The sequence below is a fragment of the Lynx canadensis genome, chromosome A1 (assembly GCF_007474595.2).
Source record: "Lynx canadensis isolate LIC74 chromosome A1, mLynCan4.pri.v2, whole genome shotgun sequence".
NCBI lineage: Eukaryota > Metazoa > Chordata > Mammalia > Carnivora > Felidae > Lynx > Lynx canadensis.
In genome coordinates this window covers 105,820,204-105,832,387 of record NC_044303.2, presented here as the reverse complement: position 1 = coordinate 105,832,387, position 12,184 = coordinate 105,820,204, and the positions used below count along the sequence as shown (strand labels likewise).

Here is a 12,184-nt window from a genome sequence, read left to right as displayed (position 1 = left end):
CTGGGATTACTCTATGGTTTGAAGTTATTTTTACCCCTTAAATGGGATCGAAGATAGACCTGTCATTGCTCCAGTGTTATTCCAAGTATTTCAAACAACGCATTCTTGATTTATATTCGAATACTGACAGAGTCTCCAACTTAAAAACATGTTGTGTCTTGAAACTTAATTTTAATTTTCTGTCAGCTTTTGAAGCCACAGATGCCTTTTCCCACAGAAATGGTGAGCCATTGGCTAGGTGTCCAGATCGGCCCTCAGAAACCTATTTGATTTCAGTTGTTGAACAACTGTAAATTTTCAGTGGAAACTTGAAAAGTATTGGCTCTGCGTAGTACAGGATTGTATCGTTTACCCCTAAATGACAACAATTAAAACAAGGGTTGGCAGTGAGTAGGGGAGGTTCCTGAAGTTGGTGGAGGACACAGCAAGAGAAAGGACAAATAAATGTTGACCACGTGTCAGGCACTGCGCTGGTGCATCCCAACTAATGTGTCTTTGTTCACCTGGTCCTATAATGTCTCCGGCTTTCTACCATGATGGGATCAGCACAGCTCAAATGCACCTCTGATTTACCCCAAAACACGCTCTTCTCAATTTTGTTTTGGTTTGTTTTTTCTTTTTCGAAATTCTGCCATTGTGAACAAAATTTAGAGCTAATTGGACATGGTTTCAAGTACCACCTTCTTGTCCCTAGTTTCTCAGATCCTTGGTACAACCAGGGAGAGCTGAAGACACATTGCTATGCCTCTGATCAGAGTGCACAGCCTTCAGACAACTGAGAAAAGTACTCAAATGCAGTCAGCCCTAAGCTGAACTGAAACTTAAGATGTTTTTTCTTTCAGATTCTGCATTTTGTCAGCAAAACACATGTCAGCAGTCCTAGAGTATTTTTATTATAATGTATTTTTCTGTATTTAATTTGCCCCATTATTTGTCCTTTGAATATACTCAGCTTATCTCCAGGTAAAGTCATCTGCAAACTAGGCTGTCAGGTTAAATCTGTATACGTTCTTGTCTCCAGGAAAAGAAATAGTTTTCATTTGAAAAGAATGGAAGTCTTCACTACATGTAAACCTTCAGTTTTTATCTGGTTATAAATTTGTTATATTAATATCAAAAAGTATGGTTGAGATATAGTAGGGATCTACATGGTCTTAGTCACATGATCCTTATAATATGAGCCATTTTTCTCTGTGTTGATGAGGAATTGTAATGAAGCATGTTTGTAAATGCATACCAATGAGTATGCTTTGACATTGCAATGTGTAACATCATATGCATGTAAGAGCTCTCTCTGAAAGCTAATTCTCATTTGCTTACAGACATAGATGAGTGCAGTTCCTTTTTTGGTCAGGTGTGCAGAAATGGACGGTGTTTTAATGAAATTGGCTCCTTCAAGTGTTTATGTAATGAAGGTTATGAACTTACTCCAGATGGCAAGAACTGTATAGGTAAGTAGCTACACAATAAAAAGTCTTTGTATTTTGTTAAATAAGGATGTGACTCCCCCAGCCCTACACACACACCTGGAAACTCCATTCACATGTCATGGGATCATCTGATCACTTGGCAAAAATAAGATACCATGGGAAATTTTGGTGTAAGGACAGCGCCAACAATTGGGAATGACTTGTCTGCAATGCTTTTATTGGAAGAGAGCTTGGGGCTATCCATGTCTCCATAAAAGGAGACGAAGGAAACAAATCAGGAAAATTAGCCTCTTGCCAAATGAGTAATACTCAAGATGTCAAAAGAGTATCTCAGGGCAAATTTGTCCATAGTGACCTGACAGATCAGAGAGAGCAAGTTGAATTCATGTTAGTATCGTTTGGCAGCAGTCATCTCATAGTTAAATCATTTTTTTTTCTCCTTTCTCTTTAAAGATACTAATGAGTGTGTTGCCCTTCCTGGCTCTTGTTCTCCTGGTACCTGTCAGAATTTGGAAGGGTCCTTCAGGTGCATCTGTCCGCCAGGGTATGAAGTGAAAAGCGAGAACTGCATCGGTAAGGTTAACATTTGTTCCGAGGTCCACGAGCTGTTTGGTGTAAGACAGGCTGGGTAAAGACCCTTTGGAAGTATACTAAATCCAAACCAGTGCAAGCAGGCTGACCTAGGGGATGCAACGTGTAGCAGACTACATCTGCATTGTGGAACCATCAGAATCCTTTTGAACGTAGGGATAAAGAATTTAGGGATGTGGGGCTGGTCATGAACAGAAATGCTATACTAGTGAGAAAAATTTCAGTGCACTCTGATCTTTTTTCCAAATGTCAACAGAGACTTTCTCCTGAATTTAAAGAGAGTCTACAAAAATTGTAATCTTTGGCAACCAATTTTAAAACAGCTATTAAAGGTGTCTGGAGTCCTAGAAATGTGGAGCAGAAAATCTTGACCATGCCGTTGAGACATTTTTTTCCTTGGGAAGGCCTCATGTCAAAACAGAAAATATTAATCCATTTGTCATAACAGATGTTTTTATGCTGAAACTCCTCCAGCGTACAAGAACACTGTAACCACATCAAAAGTGGGCTCCAGAACTGCCTGGTGAACATGATGAAGGCCGACCTTTTTACAGTTACTTAATTTCACTTTTATACAAATTATTTTTTACAGTCTTGTTGAAATTCAGAAGCACCATCTTGGTGTGGTTCTTCCAACATGAAGTGATTGCTGAGGGTTTTTTGCTTTTGTTTTGTTTTGTTTTGCCTTGTAGTTGTCCAATTAAACAAAAATTCTTTGTAGCTCTACTGTTCACTTTCAAGGGACCTATATGGACAGAACTGAAGGAAACCGTTTACTTGATCAAATTTAATTATTTTTCAGTCCATGTGATTTCATATAGTGGAGATATCATCCCTAGTCTTACCAGTTTGGCCTTAATATCTTTTCCCTTTCTTGATCTGTGTAGTGCACTGTAAAATTGCCTAGTGTTTTTAATACTTAAAAGATAATAAATCCTAGAAGCATCTTAATAAAAACCTTCTTGAAAAGTTTAAGATCCTTTCATTTTCTTTATTCCGTATTTAATCTCAGTTCTTCATTTTTCCTATAACACATCCCTTTGTGGAACAATGATGGCAGTGGTATGTCCACCATTAGGAGGGAAAAGATACATACGCTTCTTTGTGTCAGAAAGACTCAGCTGCTTTTTCTCTTTGTGGAAAAAAAGAAATCTCTGGCTCAGTAACATTTTATTAAACTGCAGAACCATTTTTTTCTTACTGTTAGCAGCGCTCCTATTTTGCATTTCTGAAAAGTACATTTTTAATTAACTGCACTGCAAGACTATTCCCTTCAGGCTAGAATCTCTTCTACCAATTTTTCCAAATGAAATGGTTTCTAATGTGACCATATACACACTTAACATGAACATATACTTACTACACCTGTATACACATACAAGTTGATGACAACTTTCACTGTATGTAACAGTGAACACCTTGCACCTCTTAGGTGCTGGGGTTACAAAAAGATACAGCCCTTGCCTTTGGTAACCTACTGCAGAAGAGAAAAGATCTGTTTTGTAAGTAAACCCACCGTGTAAAGATACCCTTGCAATCCACTGGGTCAGACACTGCACTGGAGGTACATTAAGGCAGAGGGAGCTCAGGGTGAGGCTGTGAACGTTGGTGGTGGGGGCAAAAAGAAAGTCAGGGAAGCCCATCACAATGGATTGGTGACACTTGGGGTGGTTCTTAACTGTTGTATAGGAATTTACAACCAAAAAAAGGAACAGAACAGAGAAGGCTATTGGCAAACACAGCCAACTCGAGTGTGGTAAGGGGCATCAAGTGGCCAACCCAGAAGACTGAATGCAAATGGAGAATGTAGTATGTGCCTGACACCGTGCTAGACTAAGCTGTGCTGCAGTGACCCAGACAGACCCATAGGTCATGTCCCCATGGAACTTACAGTCTCACGTGGCTGGAATTATGTAATGTCTATTCACTTACGTAAAACAACTCAGTAAGCACTTCCAATGAAACAAAGGCCAAATGTCACTGCTAAGGAATCCTTATTTGAAGGAACCGTTCTGGGATGAGTGGGAATGATGAAATTCTCAGACCCACGTCCGAGTCATCCTGGTTCCAGCAGGCACAGATTTTCAAGCAGATGTGTGGTTTAGAAAGACAACCTGGTGGCCCTGTGAAGGGACTAGACGGAGATGCGGCAGGCTATTAGGAGATTTACGGTAATCCGGGCAGGTGAGGTTGAGTTGAATTCACAGAGGAGGCTGAAGGAACAGGTCACATGCTGCCTGCATAAGGTTAAAAGGTCAGGGGGAAGAAGAAAGATGACTCGGGGATCTTAATTTGGATGGCGGATGGCAGAGAGGAGCATGAGAGAAGGAGACCATCTGAGGCTGTGACACTTGGAGGATATTGAACAGTTGGTCATGTCAGGTGGCCACACACACACACCCCTAGGGATCCACTGCAAGGAGCTAGAATTCTATTTGGCTGTCTGGGCCATATGGTTGGTTGAATCTGGATACAATCTTTGACTTTTGAAGCAATAATCGTCTACTTTTAAAGAGCAAGTTATAGATACACATTATGTATTCATGTTTCGTATTAAATAATCAATGGCTAGTGGGTTATTGTAGTATGGACAAACTCTTTATTTTCAAAGACTGAACAGTGTATTGATTTGCCTGAATTCATACATTCTCCTGCTGTCGTCCAGACATAAACGAATGCGACGAAGATCCCAACATCTGTCTGTTTGGTTCCTGCACCAATACTCCTGGGGGCTTCCAGTGCATCTGCCCGCCTGGCTTTGTATTGTCTGATAATGGACGGAGATGCTTTGGTAAGCTTTGGAATGACTTCTGTGTCATAATTTGACCTTAGGAACTTCACAGATAGACAGTAAACCATCATGCTAGTGTTTGTCACTACAAAGAACGTGTCGGTGGCAACTACGTCTGCGTTAAAAATCTAGGTCTCAACACTAAATGTACTGGACGCCTTTTAAGGTACTGTGAATTTTCAACCCTGTTTCCACAGTTTTTTAAATTTCATATTGAAAAATTATTTTCATTCATTTGCTTGTCATTATTATTACTGTTTTTGCTTCACTGCTCCATTTGTCGTTGGACCGAATTTTTTGTACTCTGCTGTATGAGTTACTTTTAATGTGATATGACTTACTGAAACTTACATGAATTTTTTTTTTTTTGTGAGGCTACAACATAATAGAAGAGATACGGAAATAATTTTAATACTGAGCGTAATTTCTCAGATTTCCTAGGGACGTTATAAAAACACTTTTAACATTTCAGATAAGTATGTAAAATTTTATAGACAGGTCAATTTAAATTGGCATGTGAAATCAGCATTGGGGGATTTCCAGACCTGTCTTTTCACTGCTGACCTCATCTGCATCCAGTGTTCGGCCCGTGAGAAGTGTTCCGTCAGAAAGTTATACACGAAGTATTCCATCTTTTTAAATGACCGAGAAGGAGGTCTGTGATGTTTGCTTTCTCTTGACTAGATACCCGCCAGAGCTTCTGCTTCACCAACTTCGAAAATGGAAAGTGTTCTGTACCCAAAGCCTTCAACACCACTAAGGCAAAATGTTGCTGTAGTAAAATGCCAGGAGAGGGCTGGGGTGACCCCTGTGAGCTGTGCCCCAAAGACGACGAAGGTAAGAGCAGGCGTGTAAGACTCCACTTTGTGCTGGTTTGGGAATGTGTTTGTCGGTCACCATGGAACTCAGGAATATTGTGAAGGTGAAATGGCTCCCTCATGTCTAAACTGGTCACCTTAGTCTGAGGGGTTTCTTTCCAGCATGTGTATTCAACACATGTGAGTGCAGGGTAGAGTTACTGTTAGTTCATTTCTCCCCCCCACCGAGGTCCGTATTACTTGCTTTCAGAGGAATGAATTTGAGAGGTACAGTGCAGGGGATGCGAGGAGCGGTGGGGGGTGGGGGGGGGGGAACTCATGCTGAGTCAGCATGAGGGCCATTTGCAGGGTGAGACCGAGAGCTTCCCAGGTCTCCTGTTGTTAGTGTAGTCGAGTTGTAGGTGCCTCCCAGCAACCTGGGAACTAGCCTGACCTCTAGGTCGGAGGTGGCTTCTGTGTGTCATGGGCTCCACGGCACTGAACGAACAGACAGGTAAGGGATGCCTGGGTGGCTCAGTCAGTTAAGCGAGCAACTCTTGATCTCAGCTCAGGTCATGATCCCAGGCTTCTGGTTCGTGGGTTTGAGCCCCGTGTCGGGCTCTGTGCTGACAGCAAGGAACCTGCTTGGGATTCTCTGATTTTCTCTTGCTCTTGCTCTCGCTCTCTGTCCCTCCCCCACACGCTCTCTCTCAAAATAATTAACATTTAAAAAAACAAAAACAAAAAAACTAGCAAACAGAACGGGAAGCCCTTAGTAGGCAGCACTCTGGGAGGAGCTGGGCAAGCCCAGGTGACCTTCTCTAAAAAGGCTCAGCGTTGCTTTTGAAGTAAATCATAAAAATAAAATAAGACTCTTGTCAAAAGCAACTTGTAGATGGAAATTAAGTCTAATTTCATGTACACCCTCCATCAGTTCTTAAGTTGTCCCACAACTGAGGCTCTTCAGTCAATGGGGAATTTGTGTTTTTCTCTGTAGTTGCATTCCAGGACCTGTGTCCGTACGGCCACGGAACTGTCCCGAGTCTTCATGACACACGTGAAGGTGTGGTTTGATGTATTTTATTCCTGTAGTCTTTTTTTTGTGTAAATACATTTTTGTGTATTTGTTCTATAAATCACGTTTATTTTACTGTATCACATATAGTATATTTTAACATATGTACACAATGTTCTATATCACATGTGTTATCTTCAGCATTGTAAAACTGCACTGTATATTGCATACAATCTGTTTATCTGGTGAAAAGAAATGTTTACGTGTTTTATAAATTTTAAGTCTGTGTTGAATAAATACACATGGTTGTGATGTCTCCTTTTATACGGAGGAAGTTTATGGACGATTCTATATTTTAGATGTCAACGAATGCCTTGAGAGCCCAGGCATTTGTTCAAATGGTCAGTGTATCAATACAGATGGCTCTTTCCGCTGTGAATGTCCGATGGGCTACAACCTTGATTACACTGGAGTACGCTGCGTGGGTGAGTGCTGACTCCACATTACATATTTGGAAGCTTCCATTCCATTTCTCATGTTCAGCAGAAGGTCTCCCAGGTGCCCTGGGTGGTGGGAGGATTTACAGAGCCAGTATCGGCAGCTAGTAATAACTGCTTTTTCTTCTCCCTTTTTACATTTACTAGTAGATCTGGTTTACGTGAACATGGAGAGAGTTGCCCAACCTCTGCCTTCCACCAGATATACAAACTCTGATGTGCCTAGAGAGTTACACTTGGTAGAGCAACTAACTGGGAGAGAAGTCCCTTTTACTTTGTGACTTTCTGCACCTGCTCCTATAGCAGAAGACCACATCCCTCTCTGGGTTTGTGATTTTTAGGGAAAGCATGGCTATCTTAGGACTCAGAGCTTTGCACACTTGATCCTTTGGGGTCCTCTGTACTGAATAAAGGCAAGCCAGCCAGCTAATGGCAGGGAGGGTGCAGAGTCAGGTGTGGCCTGTACAGATCCTGGCAGTTTGTGAGGGCCAGGTGGAGGGATATGATTCATGGGCATGCACATATTAAGCTAAAACTTCCCTAAATTTGGGGGCGCTTTTTTATTCCTTTTTTTCCCAGATACTGATGAATGTTCCATCGGCAATCCGTGTGGGAATGGGACATGCACCAACGTTATTGGGAGTTTTGAATGCAATTGCAATGAAGGCTTTGAGCCAGGGCCCATGATGAATTGTGAAGGCAAGTGATACTTCTCTTAAATATTACTTCTGATTGATCTAGAAAAGGTTTTTTCCTGTCTCTTCTTTTACTTTCATTGTTTTGATGTTCTACTGATGATTACGTTCATCACAAGTATTCTTTTCCTCTGCCTCGGTGAGAGTAGAGTCACAGCAGCTATTTTAAAGCCCTTGTCTGATAGGTCCAGCATCTCGGTCATGTCAGAGTCAGCATCTGTTGATGGTATTTTCACTTGAAGTTAGCTCCCCAGCAGGAGGTTAATTTTAGATTATTCCCTGGATATTGTGAGTGATACCTTTGCAGAATGCCGATGCTTTTGTCTTAGCAGGCCGTTAACTTGGATGAACATAAAAGCAGACTGTCAGGCCCGTGTAAGACAGCGGTTCAGATTAAGTTTTTTGCTTTTATGCAAAATAGTGTGTCTCCATCTCTAGCCCTCTCCTATCTGGGATTCCCTCTCACTCTTGAGCAGCCTTGGTTGCCCCCAGCTCCCTCCCCCGATTGCCATGCACAGAAGCTCAGAACATTTCTATTGAAGATTTAGCTGCCAGGCCCTGCTGCTGGCAGGACTATGTCCATCCACAGCGTAATTTCAGAAAAAGAAAAATATTGGGAACTTCTTTCTTGCTGGTTGTTTGCAGAGTTTCAACTTACCACTAAAGACTACTTCAGGTAGTTGTTTCTGTTTTTGTTTTTGTTTTCAGAGTTTATGGTTGTTATTTGTTGGAGGGTGAATTTGTTAGGTGCTCACTTCTCCATACCAGGAGTGGAGGTTCTATTATATTACTGCTTTCTCGATGACTGCTAAGTAAATACAGCAGTGTTTATTTAAACAATTAACACTCTAGGCTCAGTCCCTGCTTACCTGTTTGTTTGATTAGATATCAACGAGTGTGCCCAGAACCCGCTGCTCTGTGCTTTCCGCTGCATGAACACCTTCGGGTCCTACGAATGCACATGTCCAATTGGCTATGCCCTCAGGGAAGACCAGAAGATGTGCAAAGGTAAGGCCATGGACAAGAGAGTAGTTAAAACTTTATTTGCCACGCTGGAAGTGTACTGCAGTGAAGTTACAGTTCTCATCTATGTTCTTCTAGAGTTTACAGCCCTGTATCTGACAGGATTTTGCTGGTAGATTTCCATACCTAGGTAACAAGACACCTGATGGTCTGCCTAAGCAAGTCAGAGATAAAAGAGGTTGAAGAACCCACAATCTTGGGCTCTTATTAAAGAAAAGACTGTCCTTCCCTGAACTTCTTCTCATTGGGATCAATGCTGAAACTTTTATAAGTCTAGAATATAGCCAACAATTGGAAAATATCGGGCTCCTCCTTCCTCCTTCCTAGTATTTTAAGAGCCTTAAGACCAGAACTAAGACTTAAAACTCCAAAACAATAGCCTGCTCCTGAGAATTTGTTTTGCTCTTTTTCCTACGAAAACTGTTTTCTAGATCTGGATGAATGTGCCGAAGGTCTCCATGACTGTGAATCTAGAGGCATGATGTGCAAGAATCTGATAGGCACCTTCATGTGCATCTGCCCGCCTGGGATGACCCGACGGCCTGATGGAGAAGGCTGTGTAGGTAAGGCCTGAAGGGTCTGCTTATTTAAGACCCCTAGCTCAAGACACATTTGGAGCACTGTTTCCAAATCATCCTAACTTCAAGCCAACTACTTTTCTAGGTATTTCAAGGCTGTGCTAGAGCTGGATTTCTTCTATGTCTGGGTCCATGCCAATATAACAGCTTCTAGATGATGCACAGGCGGTTATGCCTGTCCCAGATTACATAAGCCTTCTTGTTTTTCATAATTCTGCGGGTACATATGCAAGCAAGTAAATACAGAGGAAAAAAATTTAAAAGAGGAACCCCAAGGGGAGCCTGGGTGGCTCAGTCGGTTGAGCATCTGACTGCGGCTCAGATCCTGATCTCACCGTTCGTGACTTTGAGCCCCACATGAGGCTCCGTGCTGACAGCTCAGAGCCTGGAGCCTGCTTTGGATTCTGTCTCTCCCCCTTAACTGACTGAGCCATCCAGGCAACCCGAGAATTTTGATTTTAGTCATTCGAGTAGATGTATAAGGGCATCATAGTGTAGTTTTAACTTAAATTTCTTTAATGACATTGAGCATCTTTTCATGTGCTTACCTGCCATGTATCTTTCTTTTTTAATTTTTTTGCACGTATATGTGTGTTTGAATTTCATCTAGCTAAAATACTTAGAAACATGTTTATTTTTTAATGCCTGAATTTTTTTTTTTTTTTTTTTTTTGGTAACTAGCTGAATTTGACATTGTACAGTCACTACATTTATATGTATATTTCCTGGGAGCAAGGGGATGGGCACCATGATCATATCAGGAGCCCAGTTTTCTGGTCCTGGATGTGCCATAAATGAGCGGGGTGACTTAAAAGTGGCCTCATTCTCTTTGTCTCTGTCTCCTCATCTACAGAGTGAGAAACTACGTGATTTGGGTGGGAGGAAGAGGAAGAGACGGAAAGGGCGAAGTGTTTTAGCTCTAGTATTCTATGATCCCATTTCTTCCTTTTTCAAAGAAAAGACCTAGGGCAGCATTATACGTTTGTAATTTCTTCATTGTGAAAAGACGCTACAGAAGATACAGGTTCTAAAACATTTCTGATCCTCAGGCTTTTCATGATCACATGCTGGAAGCTGAACCTTCTGCAGAAACAACTCTTTTTGATCATCAGAAAACTCTTTGTAGTGAAGTTTGGTTTTATACAGACATGTTTTTATAATTAGAAATGGCTATTATAAACAGCCAAGATATTATTATAAATAAAAATTATTTACAAATGTCCGAATCAGAATGAAAGATAAAGCCACACACACGCGTGCGCGCACACACACACACACACACATAAAACCATAATAAAAATGCTGCGTACAGTGAGACTGAAATACAACAAAATTATCTCCAAAATGTCAAACACAACAGAAACTAAAAATATTATAAGCTAAAAAGTTGGACTTAGGTAGGAAATCTAAAATCTCTATAAAGAAAACTAAATGTAATCACAAATGAAATTTCTTTAATTTTTTAAGTATAGTTGTAATATAATGTTAAATTACTTTTGGGCATACAACATACTGATTCAGCAAATTTAAACATGGTGTGCTCATCACAAGTGTAGCTCCCATCTGTCACTCTACACTGCTATTACAATATCACGAATTATATTCCTTATGCTCTGTCTTATTTCTGTGACTTACTTCATACCTGGAAGCCTGTATTTCCCATTCTCCATCACTCATTCTTCACCCATTTCGCCCATCCCCACAGCCCTCTCCCCTCTGTCAACCATCAGTTTGTTCCCTGTATTTTTATAGGTCTCATTCTGGTTTGTTTGTTTGGTTTGTTCACTTGTTTTTTAGATTCCACATATGAGTGAAATAATACGGTATTTGTCTCTCTCAGTCTGATTTATTTCACTTAGCATAATAATCTCTAGATCCATCCATGTTGTCTCAGATGGCATGATCTCATCCTTTCCTATGGCCGTGTAATACTCTGCTGTGTGTAGATACCGTATCTTTCATCATCCATTCATCAATCAGTGGACACTCTGATTGCTTCCGTATCTTGGCTATCATAAATAATACTTCAGTAAACAAAGGAGTGCATATATCTTTTCAAAATAGTGTTTTTATTTCCTCTGGGTAAAAACCCAGTAGGGGAATCATTGGATTACAGGGTATTTTTATTTTTAATTTTTTGAGGAAGCTCCATTACTATTTTCCATAGTGTCTGCACCAGTTTGCAGTCCCACCCACTGTGTTTGAGGGTTCCCTCTTTTCCCACATCCTTGCCAACAGTTGTTATTTCTTGTCTTTTTAACTTTGGCCATTTTGAAACATTAAAAAAAAATTTTTTTTTAACGTTTTGTTTATTTTTGAGACAGTGAGAGACAGAGCATGAACAGGGGAGGGTCAGATAGAGGGAGACACAGAATCTGAAACAGGCTCCAGGCTCTGAGCTGTCAGCACAGAGCCCAACACGGGGCTCGAACCCACAGACCAAGAGATCATGACCTGAGCCGAAGTCGGCCGCTTAACCGACTGAGCCACCCAGGTGCCCCAAACTTTGGCCATTTTGACTAGAGTGAAGTGATAGATCACTGTGGTTGTGATTTGCATCTCTCTGATGATTAGTGATGTCTAGCCATCTTTTGATGTGTGTGTTGCCCAACTGTGTATCTTCTTTGGGAAAATGTATACTCACGTCCTTGACCCATTTTTTAGTTAGATTGTTTTTTTGGTGTTGAGTTGTATGAGTTACTTATATATTTGGGATATTTACCCCTTACCAGATACAACAGATTAAATTCGACTATATGATATACTA

The 12,184-nt window shown here is 41.0% G+C and overlaps 1 protein-coding gene across 1 annotated transcript in view; it reads left to right on the top strand.

The window, feature by feature from the left end:
• The window catches only part of FBN2 (fibrillin 2), a 255,055-nt gene that overhangs the window by 217,719 nt on the left and 25,152 nt on the right, over positions 1–12,184 (top strand). Inside the window, exons 47-55 of the mRNA XM_030317707.2 lie at positions 1,323–1,451; positions 1,884–2,003; positions 4,687–4,812; positions 5,497–5,649; positions 6,607–6,672; positions 6,984–7,109; positions 7,701–7,820; positions 8,702–8,824; positions 9,271–9,402. Coding sequence (XP_030173567.2) covers positions 1,323–1,451; positions 1,884–2,003; positions 4,687–4,812; positions 5,497–5,649; positions 6,607–6,672; positions 6,984–7,109; positions 7,701–7,820; positions 8,702–8,824; positions 9,271–9,402 — 1,095 coding nt within the window. The remainder of the gene's footprint in view (positions 1–1,322; positions 1,452–1,883; positions 2,004–4,686; positions 4,813–5,496; positions 5,650–6,606; positions 6,673–6,983; positions 7,110–7,700; positions 7,821–8,701; positions 8,825–9,270; positions 9,403–12,184) is intronic.